The sequence below is a fragment of the Sinocyclocheilus anshuiensis genome, unplaced genomic scaffold (assembly GCF_001515605.1).
Source record: "Sinocyclocheilus anshuiensis isolate Anshui unplaced genomic scaffold, SAMN03320099.WGS_v1.1 scaffold466, whole genome shotgun sequence".
Lineage (NCBI taxonomy): Eukaryota > Metazoa > Chordata > Actinopteri > Cypriniformes > Cyprinidae > Sinocyclocheilus > Sinocyclocheilus anshuiensis.
In genome coordinates, this window is record NW_015544159.1 from 1297967 (window position 1) to 1310487 (window position 12521).

Here is a 12521-nt window from a genome sequence, read left to right on the forward strand (position 1 = left end):
TTACTGAATGTGAGGAGACAAGAGGCATACAAGTAATATGCATGTGTGCATTTTTCAAAATATTATTTGCAAATGGTTGAAAATTATTACTTTTCAACTAGAATTAGACCTATAATTTCCTTCACTGTTCTACTTCTTTATGCTTTATAAAAAATAAATAAATAAATTGGTCCCCCACAATGTTAAAGACATGGTTACGGCCTTGGTTATTTGTGAAATTTACTAGCAATTTCTGAGTGAAAATTGCTTCAAAGTTGCTTCAATTTTTTTCAGTGTAATACAGGCAAAAGCTAATAAAACATTATTTTGAGTTCCTTTCTGTGTGCCTGAAATGTCAATGTTCACTTTTAAAAAATTAATTCTACTTTCTTGTGTTTAGGTGAAGATGTGGAGGAGAAGAAGGTTCTGGTACTGAGTTACCCCCAGTACTGTCGGTACCGTTCCATCATTGCGCGGCTTCGTGAGCGGCCCACTTCCTTCCTGACGGACCATGTGGTGCTGGCCCTGGGGGGAATCGCCTCCCTCACCAACAACACCCAGATCCTGTACTGCAGGGACACTTTCGAGCACCCCACGCTGGTGGAGAATGAGAGCGTTTGTGATGAGTTCGGTAAGTAGATTTGATAAAAACTGTGTGATCTTGGGTCTGAAACAAACTCTACGCAAGTACGTCAACGCAAGCACTTCATGTTTTTGTGCGTCATTTTGATCTTTCAGGTAGAAATTGACCGATATTGCATTTTTATGACTAGTAGCGGTATAGATTATTTTAATGTTTACAGTAATTGTTTGATAACCAAATTGCAGAAGTCATTTTTTATTAATTTCTGCTTTACAACAACAACAAAAAACATAATATCAAAAATAATTATTATGATTACTGTTGTGATTTTATCAGTATATTTATGCAAAGTTGTCTTGTGATCTAAATGGCAGATTCGTTTCCATTTTTGTTTTGGACTGACAAATTTTAAGTTGGAAATCTTTAAAAATATTGTTCAAACGAATCAGTTTAAAGTTTGTTACTACCACAATAAGGCAAATTACAAAACTACACATCTTTGCAATGCATTCACCAAACATTTGCATTTGCGTACTTTTGCAAAGTGTATTTCTGGCCTTACAGTTTAGAGGCTGATTGCTGCTTATTAGTTCATATAGAGATTCATTGCACCGGTGTAACTGAGTGAAGAAAGAATGAATGAATGGAGGACTGATGGCACATGATTCAGTAATTGAGTCTGTGGTCTAACTAGTCAAATCAGCAAAACAAGAGCCTTATCTTCGTTACCTGACTGATGAAGGGCTGCTGTATGAGCGCAGACAGCTTTATCACTGTTGGTGTACAAACAGGAATGAGTGACTATGAGCTGGTGATTGAAACAGAGACTCGTGGCTTTTAGCCTGTCGAATTGAGAGGTGAGAGCTTGTTGTATGATAGAGTAGAACTCTCAGATGAACTGAAAGCCTGTTTTTACACTGAGGTCTGAGTCCGTCACAGTCCGTCTGCTTGTGTCAGTAACTTCTTTTTTTCAAAAGGGCTGCTTTGATATCAAAAACAGCGATTGATCGCACTTTTAGCCGATGGTTAGATGGTTAGTTACTGGCTGCAAATGGCAGTCTTTCTCAGATCTGTGCATGATTACGGTTTGTGTTTGCAGTGTACAGTGATGGTATTTCAATATAACTAACAGTGTTTGTTTTTATATTCTCTGTTGTATTGTGTTTACACTGTCGTAAAATAAGGATGTGCAAAACGACACATTTTCAAAATTGACTAGGTTTTAAGGAAGCACTGTATATATATATGCTGATTTGCATCATGTTCGTCAGATCACAATCAGGTATGTTTCTTAAGGGGATGATTACACAAAACTCATTCCTGTAAAAACAGCTGGAAGGCACAGGGCGGTTTTGAGACCATTTTTTTGTTATTTTTAGAATTTGAAAATATTTAAACTATTTTTAACTTGATACACTGTTCTAAAAATTTGATGCACATGGCGCAAGATGCTAAAAAACAGTTGTGTGTGTACAGTATATAGACCAACTAATAAAATAAATATTAAAAAAAAAATTTTAAATATTAAAAAGAAAATTGACAGATCATAGTTGAACTCATTAATTGGTTATTTATTTATGGTCATTAAATGACTAGTAAACCATCCTGCCACATTTTAAAGAGACACTTCACCCAAAAATGACAATACTTTTTTTTTTAAATATTAAAAAGAAAATTGACAGATCATAGTTGAACTCATTAATTGGTTATTTATTTATGGTCATTGAATGACTAGTAAACCATCCTGCCACATTTTAAAGAGACACTTCACCCAAAAATGACAATACTGCCATCATTTATTCACTCTTATGTCATTTCAAACCTGTATGAGTTTCTTTCTTCTGTTGCGCACAAAAGAAGAGATTTTGAAGAATGTTGGTAACCAAACAGTTGCTGGTAGCTGTTGACTTGAATAGTAGTTTTTTTCCATACTATGGAAGTCAATGGCTACTGTCAACTGTTTGGTTACCAGCATTCTTCAAAATATCTTCTTGTGTGCAACAGAACAAAGAAACTTTGGGACAACTTGAGGGCGAGTAAATTATGACAGAATTTTCATTTGTGGGTGAACAATCCCTTTAAAGCAGGCCCAAACAAAATGTACATTTTCTGTATTTTCTGCACTGACTTTTGGGATAAATCGGTGAGATTGGATTGAAATATATTAAAATATGTTAAATGGAGCTGTACTGGGAGTACAGTATTTGTTCTGGTAACTGATATGGTAATCAAATTATCCATAATATATAGTAAACAAACACACAGACATGCAGTTTGTAAGCCTTAAGGCTCTACAATGTCTTTCGTTTCTACAGAACTATGACTTCAATGCCATTCCTGTACGTGAAATGAAACTCAATAGTATTCTATTCACTAACATATCAAGGCCTTCACATCAGTGTTTTTATTACAGTACATACTTGACAAAACAAGAAATATTCTATAAGTGAAGCATTCGGTCTTTAAATGGTTTTTAAATACTTCAGTGTTTGTGTTTGAACGGCATATTCAAACAATACAGTGGGTTTGCGTGCAGTTCGCTTTTCCATAGCTGCTGCCAGTGAAAAAGAGAGGCTCCAGTTTACATGCTCCAATTCCTGTTGGAAAAATGCTGGGGTATTGAATGCTACTTTGTAAAAGACGGTAGAGCTGTTTACATAGTAGCATTTGACAAGATGGGCGAACAAACTGACGGTGAGTAATACAATTGAGTAAATGGCTCTCTTTGACTTTAATGGATGTCCTTGGGTTTCTTTGATTGCTTGAAAACCATTTTCTGCTCAAAAACCACATTCTTGTCTCTGAAAGTTTAACATAAGGGGTTCTGCTCGAATCGGACAGCCTGCAGGGATTTGAATACCCTGATTAAAATGTCTTTGTTCTCGCCAGGGCTTTAAACACAACCACGGCACGCTGTATTGAAACCCAAAGAAGTCATTCTGTTAAACTTTGTAGGGTGTGTTATTTATTAAGGCTTTAGTTCAACATATGAAGTCATTGTTCATGTAAAGGCTCCCATACACTGGATTTATTACAGAGGGGTAGATCTGATGTTGGCTGAGAAAGTCTGAGAGAGAGTTGGGGGGAAAAGACTTCTAGTGCTTTTTATGCTCGAACTGACGGCCACTTGGCGGAAAATCTTCTGCGTTTAGCCTTGTCATTAACTTTTTGAAGCGAATAACAGTGCTTCCAAGGGCTTGGCGAGTTCTACTGAGAGAGGTCCAGTGCGTTATAGAAGAAAGATGAAAATGGAAAGCAGCGCTATTTAAGGAAAAATACAGCTGGAATGGTGCAGATGTGATATTGAATATTTTTTGTAGTTTGTTCCTCTGTTAATGGAAATAGCTGCAAGGTTTGGCTCGCTCGCATGCCTCTTTAGTCACACGTTAGGAGACAACAGGATGTTAAATTAACTCAAGTCTTAACCTCACTTGAATGGACTTTAAGAGGGTGGTTGGGTATTGAGAATATGGAATTCAGTGATATTTTTGTTTAGGCATCAGCTGATTTGGACCCCTGCTTGTCACATGGTTATGATAACATCCTCTCCGACATTGGATTTCAGCACAATGCTGTTAACATTTCTGTTTTCTTTCCTGTCCTCTTGAAACAGGACATTTTGATATTAGAGGGAGAGGCATTTGCACTGATTGGACAAACATTTTATTTTATTTTTGCTTTTATGTTATATTATGTTGTCTTTATTATATAGGATAGTGGAGATTTTTACAGAATCAGTGTTATTTTCATTGATATACTACTATAGTTTTTTTTTTAGTAGTTTGAATTAGATCTTATTTTTAAATATTCTGTTTTCATTTTAATGTTTTAGTAATTTGTTGTGTTTTCTCTCTTTTTTTAGTTTTGTAAATATATCTATATTAGATGTTTTTAGTAAGTTTTAGTTTTTAGTTTGTTTAGTTTTAGTACTTCAAATTAAACTAAATGAAAAAGAGAAATGTCGCCTTGTTATCTAGCTGAAAAAAAACATAAGTTTATGTTTTTTATATATTTTATTTTATTTCAGTTAATGTTTATTTAGTAGTAATATATTTTTTTATGGTTAAATGATTTATTTTAAAACTAATCATAATATTAGTCTTAATGTCCATTTTTTTTTATTTCTCCCTCTATCTGAGCCTTAAAAATAAAAGGGCCATTTTTTGCTACTGTGTCTTTTAAAACTTCTGTATATACTTACATTTAAATGAACAACTTTTATCTGCCACGTCCTTGACAGATTCACAAAACAATCTGTACTGAAATATGTTGCTCAAACTGTTGATTTTGGACTGAAATGATCAGGGATCTCGTTAAAAAAAAAACTTAAATGCATGTTTTTATTGTTGGCATTCTTCAGTGGGATCTGCAGAGCTGTAGGTGCTACACACAGCCAGAAACAGCACAAGGTTTGACTGACTTCACATTGTACTCGTACCGCTAGTTCTTCTGCTGTTTAGGAACAAAAGCATCCATCCTACTTCCTCCTTATTACCTTAACACCAAATAAGTGTCGTTGGTTTGTAAGTGTATGCATATTTACATATCCAGCTGACAACAGGAAGATCAGAGTTTCAGCACAAGACATTTTTGCAGCTCAGTTTCACTAGATGCTCTTTTTGGACTAGAGTGGATGTGTTTTGAGTTCTGAAAGTTACAGTATGTTTTCATAGTCTAATGAACACTTTTAACTCAACAGATCAAGCAGAACTCAATTCCTCATGATATGACCCTTTTATTAGTAAGACACTGCCAAACCCTCCCCTACAAAAAAAGAGAGAAGAAAAGCCAGAGAGAAAGACTTTTATCTGGATGTAAGGGGGTTTGGAGAGAGCGAGAGAGTGGAGGATGCAGGGAATGTTTAGACGGATGTTGTTAATGTGATGATGGGGGGGTTGTACTGGTGAATTATTGAAGAGAGTTTGTAGGTTGATGCCATGCAATGACCACACTATTATTCCTCTCTTGATTCATTTCCTGCCTCTCATGAGGTTATTTTTAGGAGGTCAGTGTTCTTATGTGAGCATATACTTATGATTTTACTGCATAATAGCTGCATTATGGAAGGAGTTACACACATTTTCTCCGGTGCTTCAGTGAAACAGCTAATGTTCTCATGTTGTTCTCATCATTGTGACATGTGCTGTGTGGCAAGTGATCTCATCTCTTTGTTCCTCGCAGGGGTTTATTGCTCCTCCACGCAGCATTGGGATTAGTGATGGGAATCGGCATGAATTTAATTATTTGTTTCTGATTCCACTTAATGATTCTGCTTTCATAATGATTTCATTAACTGGTTTTTAGTACTTTTAAGCAAGCACCATATATATTTGTTATTATTATTATTTATTTATTTTTCTGGGGCTTTTTGCTATGGAAGCCTGTTTCCACCTTGTAATAAAAAAATTGAAAAATGTAATTGCAATATTTTATCTCACAATTTTTTTCTCTTCTGTTTAAAAAAGTCAGAATTGTGAGATATAAACAGAGAATTCTGACTTTTTTTTCTCAGTATTACAAGTTTACATATTGTAATTCTGAGTTTATATCTTGCAATTGTGACTTTTTTCTCAGAATTCCTAGTTAAAGGGGTCATCGGATGCCCATTTTCCACAAGTTTATATGATTCTTTAGGGTCTTAATGAAAAGTCTATAATATACTTTGGTTCAAATTTCTCAATGGTAGTTTTACCCTGTCAAAATCAGCTCTGTTTTCAGCAAGCCATTCTAGCCCATGTTGCTTTAAATGCTAATGAGCTCTGCTCACCCCACCCCTCTCTTCCATGGGGTGACGAGCAGACTGTAAACTTCAGCCGCGAAACTGGCTAACTTGCACGTTATTAGGAAAGACGATTTGCAAAGATTCATAAAAACCCTTATACTCATCTTCTTCTGTTGATGAAGCTGGATCACGAATGATTCGCGCGAATATAGACGCATTTAGGCAGATCGGGATCGGCACATTCCCTTCAAAAGAAAGTAACGTTAATCCTCTGCGTCTACAGCGGCTCAGATGTCGGGAGTAAATGATGACTGCTATATTCATTATTACATCCAACAACAAAACACCTCAATCGCTTAATCAGAGACATTCTTGTCTTTCCCTGCACCGGAGTCGACACAATGGCGGACTGATGACAGCTCACTCAGGGCGGGTCTAAGGCAAGACGCTAGTGTCAATCAACTATCGTGGGAGGGGCATGTGCAGAACTACGTCATTCTGACAGGAATCTCAGAACAGCCTGATTTGAGAAAGGGGATTTTAAAATAGGGATTTAAAAAAAAAAAACACTGGGTGGATTTTTATCATTATAGGATGGATGTGTACACACATTTTGCATCCGATGATACCTTTAAGAGTTTTTAAGGACCCGCTGTGATTTCATTGAATAAATATGAGCTGTAGTGTTGTCATGGTAGCAAAATTTCAGTATTCGGTACCAATACCAGTGAAAATCCACGGTTCTCGGTACCAAAGCAATACACAAAAACATGCTTCATTAACTGGTTTTTAGTACTTTTAAGCAAGCACCAAATAACTGATCTTAACTGTGTTATACAATGAATTGTATTTTGTCTATTTATAGTAAACACTTTAGATAAAGTTTTTTATTATTTAAATATTATTTTTGTTATATATATATATATATATATATATATATATATATATATATACAACCTAGCTTTATTATGTTTTTCTCCACTCGCAGAAGCGCTGCAGGTGCGTGATGTGATATGACCATGTGAATCCTCATGTTCTGTTGTTTACTACTTTTTGCGCATGTAAAATGAGAAATTCAAATTAAAATATGGAATAATATTCCCAACAGAACAGAGCTCTAAATATTAAAATGTAATTGAAACTTACCTGCTTGAACTTGATCGGGGTGTTTTGTTAGTTTGATGCGTTTCCTCCTCTTGAGGTCGCCACTGCTTTTATGAAGTGGTTGCCAGGTTTTCACAACAAAACCCGCCCAATCGCGTATCGAGGGGGTCCCCCGTTAAAAATCGCATTCTGGGGATAAAATACGCGTGTTTTGGTGGGGTTCCCATGGTAAAATTCGCAGTCCAGGGGCTAAATATCACGTTAATGGGGTCGTTTTTCAACCCGCGGACATGAAAAACAACCCGCGGCAACAGTGTTAAGCAGCCCAATTCCGCGGGAAAACTGCGGACTTGGCAACACTGGAAGAGGCTAGCTTTCGGATAGCGCATCAAGAACCAAGTTGACCGGGTACTCGGTACCACCAGTACTTAAAAAAACCTGGTACCGTAACGTTTTCATTTTTTTAGTACCGACTTGGTACCGAAATACCGGGTCTTTTGACAACACTAATGAGCTGTATGTTTCAAAGTCAAAACTCGGTGCGGGTGTTTTTATATGAATGTATCTCTGAAGGGAAACGACTATCTTCAGAAAAGTTTTGATTTGTTTCATCTTCCCAATAATGCATGATAAAGCAGTATTTATGAGTGCAACGCTTTGTGTACAGCCGTGACCGGGGAAACTGCTGTATTTTTGCTGTTTCAAAACAAAGAAAAAGAATTTGCATCACTGAACATACAGATCATTGATTTGCATTTTCAATAAGCTCGTCTGCTGTTTTTGTTCAGAACAATACAAAAATCGACCCATATTTCTACACAGGAAACACGCAGAGTTGTACATGTGAAAGAAGCTAATGTGCCTTCTACAAATCTAAACAATTAAGACACTAAGATAATACATTTTTGTTTTAAATTAATATAATAATGTATACGTTTGACTCATCCCTTTTCGTAATGGTTTAAAGGCTGAAATGTGAAATGCGGGCTGCCAAAATCTGAAGAGTACCTGCCCAAAGGGCTACCAGAGATTTAGAAATTTTGTGAGCCCTGTGTATTATTTTGCGGCAACAGGTTAATACGAATATAAGAATAAGAACTGGTTCTCAATTCCCACTTGAGACAGGTTCACTCATCTGTTTAAGAATATGCAAAAAGAATGATTAAGAACAACCCACTTCTGTATTAGCCTGAATGGCTTTGATGGGCAGACAGAGTGGATGCTGGGTAATCCAGCAGGGCCTGAGCTATGTGACGGGAATGCTGTGTGTATGATTACAGCGTGATTGATGCCCACTGCTGGGGGATTATTAATGATAGCATGTTGTTTAGCGAGAAGATAGACCCATTTATATTTCTCATCAAGACGCCAGTCAGTTTCAACTATTCGATGGTAATAATTTGCTCTTAAATAAAACGGATTACATGCGATGACGTGTTTTCCTCCTTTATCGTGGCTTTGAATTGCAGAGGGCATTCGGGTAAAATGCGTTCCGGTTTCAGCTGCTCCTTCATTTAGATGCCATGTTTACCACATACACTGCAATAAAAATGGGTCATTTATTTTCTTTCCCTGCAGATCTCAGCAGTGCCATCGATGCACTAGGAGAAATCTTAAACAGGCCGACAGAAATGCGAGAGCTCTTCATAAAACTTTTGAAGTATTTTATAAGAATTGTGGAGTAGTGTTGGGGGATTTATGAAGGGTTGAGTTAATATTAGTATTTTGCAGTCAGTGGTAAGAGTGCGTTCCTGAACAGGAGGTTCTTGATCGGTGGTTTTTAACTTGTTGGTTATGACCCAAAAACAAGTCGCAGGTCTATTCTGAACGGGTCACAGAGAGCAGGGAAAACAATTCTAAATAGAAATAGCATTGCCAAAAATATGAAACCATCAAAATTTAGCTGACACTTAGTTGTTTATATATTTGGGTCAATGATTTATTTATTTGTCTAATAGTCATTTATTAAAAATTACAGCCAACATTTAAGTCACACATATATTGACTCTATTATGAGCTTGTTTGTTATTTCTGTATTATTATATTTTTTATATGTTATAATATTGTATTATTTTACATTTTATTGAGGGTGCTACAACTGTCCTGATATTATAATGAAGAAAAAGTCCTCATTAAAATAATCCTTGGTAAAAAAAAAGAAAGAAAAAGAAAAAAAAGCTTTTATTATTATTGCAAATAAATAAAAAAATATTTGAAAATCTTTTGTCCACCAATTCAAAATCATGTGGCACAACCAACAGAAAAAAAAATGGAAATTATATCATAGAAAAAAACCCTGCAGACCCTCATGACTGTGTGTCGAGGTCCATAAATCTCTTAAAATATCAGATAATATGACCTTTATACGACAAGGCAAGGTTAGCTCAGGGTGTAAAATGTCATTTGGTGGCCCAAAAATGTAATGATATTTATGAATGAATAATTCTTGACATTTGGAGAAGAAAAAAAATTTTTACTTTGGAAAAAAAAATATTTATAGCTTTTGAAAATAACACTCACAAAGTGTAAGTCAATGCTACTTTTTACTTAAACCACTTGACATTTTTACAGTCATTAAATTGAAACTTTTCATGAAAATGGTATAACCATTTTTACAAAGCTACATGAAACCACAAATACAAATGCTCTTTTCTTTTTCATTGTCAATATTAATACATTTAAATGCTTGGTGTCCAATTGTAAACCTGGATCCTCAAGCAGAAGCACTCTGGGAGTAGTTCTGGGAGGGAACGGGCGATGGTTTTTGGTTAGTACATGTGGCTTTTGGAAGCTTTGAATAATTGGATGCTGGGAAAGGATTCATCATTGTGTGAGCACGGAAGTGACTTTTTCATAAATTGAGAAACATCAGGAACTCCCTTTTTCTCACCCATAAGGAAGAAAAAACATGGAACTGGAGGTACAATTACCTATTACCCAGTACATGTTGCAATCACAGCCTGTCCTCAGGCATACTACTTAAGTAAACAAAGCTGCCTCCAAATTGATTCAGCATTTAAAGACTTTCCAGCGAATTCACTGCACTTCTTTTTTTCTTTGTATGGCCGCCGTTTCTTGTTTAACAAGATGGGATATAAGCAGCTCTGAACATTACAATTGGATATTTGGTGGTTTGTTTACTTGCATGCGTTTTGTGTTCATCAAAACAGAAACCTTCACTAAGATGAGAACATATCCCACATTCTTTTCTCACATTTCCCCGCACTAGATTTAATGCTAGTTATTAATACCGTCCAGATGTAGTTTTAGCACTGCAGTGTAAGGATGGGCAGGCCAGGAAAATATTTTTCTGCTGTGATCAGTTTATACAGTAAAAGATGTTTAAGTCAGCGAAATGTTTATGATGACTGATTTACACACTTCACATAATAGTTAACCCCCCCTCCCTCCCCCTCAAAAAAAACAACAACTCTCTTTTGTGGAGCAGAAAAGCTCTTTTTCATATATTGAAAGTCAATGGAAACGGGGGCTGTCAAGCTCCACAATGACCAAAAAGCTCAGTGAAAGGTGTTCATTGGTTCATTACTGATGTCAAACCTAATGCAAAGCATCTAAAGAGCTCCTCAACTGCTAATTGCTAATTGTGCAATCTCAAACAATTGAAAAAATATGTTACACAAAATATAATATTTACAGAATTAGGTTACGTTCAACAAAAACTGAACCAAAATGTAAACATGTAAATATAAAGCTAAAATGTTTCATTGTCCCTCACACATTACTATGTGCAATTGAAATGTAATGAACAGTATATGATTGTAAATTATTATTTTATTGGCTTTGCATGTAAGTATCATAACAAAGCATGTCAATACATGAATATGTTACTCAATGCATGTTATTTTAGGTAAAAATACAGCAAATACTGTTCCGAATCAGTCTATCTCTCTCTTTTTTTTTGTCATTTTGGAGCTTGACTGTTCACTTTCATTATGTTGAAAATTGTAAAATGCAGGAATTGTTAGTCATTATTTACATTAAACAAAGGCTTTGTGCTTGTTACCTCTCTGTCTTTTTATTTCTTCTAAAAAATGTGCAACAGTTACAGTTGTTTGATATGTATGAGATCATACTGTAAATTCTGAAATGTTTTTTTTCCCTTTGTTCTATTTGATTCCATTTTTTTTCCTGCTTGTTTCACAATCTGGGTTGGATTGCTAAAGGTCATGCATTTTTAAAAGTCCATATGCCTCATCCATGTGTCTTATTAAGAATTCAAGGAGAAACCGAAGGGCTGATTCCTTTTTTTTTTCTTCCGCTTTTTCAATTCAGAGTCATTTTTCCATATACCGTTTTAATTCTTACTCCACTGGCAACAAACAACCTCTTAAAATCATAAAACGTTTTACCTTTGAGTAGAATTTACATAATTGTCTGGTGAGGTATGATATTCCTCCCATTTCATAATGAATAACATGCATGCTGTCCAGATGCAGATTTTTACGAGTCTTGCCAGCGCACAGCCTTGAGAAATATCATTCATTGGGTAAGTGCTGGCTGTGTGGGAGGGGGCACATGTAATTTGCGGCTTACGTTGCTGTGACTGCAGGGTCACTATTTATCAGCTCAAAAAATTCATTCTGCAGTGGCTTACTTAGATTTCCCACATGCCAGATCGGTGAAGGATATTCGGTTGTACCTCCAGGAAACCACAGTTGCCAATGGAGATGTTTTGTGAAGTTAACAGCTTCTTGTTGGACATTTTGAGGACATTCCACCCCCTGCTGCAATGAGCATTAGACCAGAAACATACTCTACACAAATTGCAATGCATGACCAATGCAACGCAATGGTGGAGTCCTGTTGTACACACAGTTTATTGCACCAAACATGTAAAAATATACACTATAATATTTTTTTTAAAGAAATTTATTATTTTATTCAGCAAGGATGTAATATCCACATATAGAAAGTACTGTATAATCATTTCATTAATCATTTCATATGTTAAAAATATATAGTATATTATTTTAAATTTGAGACGTACATATTTGTCTGATGCATGCGCTCATTTGCATGCATTAGCCCTTGATGTGCCACTATTATCCAAGTACGAGAGAGTGCAACATGAAGGGTGAATGATTAGAATGAGCATATAATGCTATTCAAAGA

General features: G+C 35.7%; 1 protein-coding gene across 1 annotated transcript in view; it reads left to right on the forward strand.

The window, feature by feature from the left end:
- Positions 1-12521, forward strand: part of LOC107695542 (AT-rich interactive domain-containing protein 5B-like) — a 131433-nt gene that overhangs the window by 37224 nt on the left and 81688 nt on the right. The window contains exon 4 of the mRNA XM_016495515.1: positions 380-610. Within this exon, the coding sequence (XP_016351001.1) occupies positions 380-610 (231 nt within the window). The remainder of the gene's footprint in view (positions 1-379; positions 611-12521) is intronic.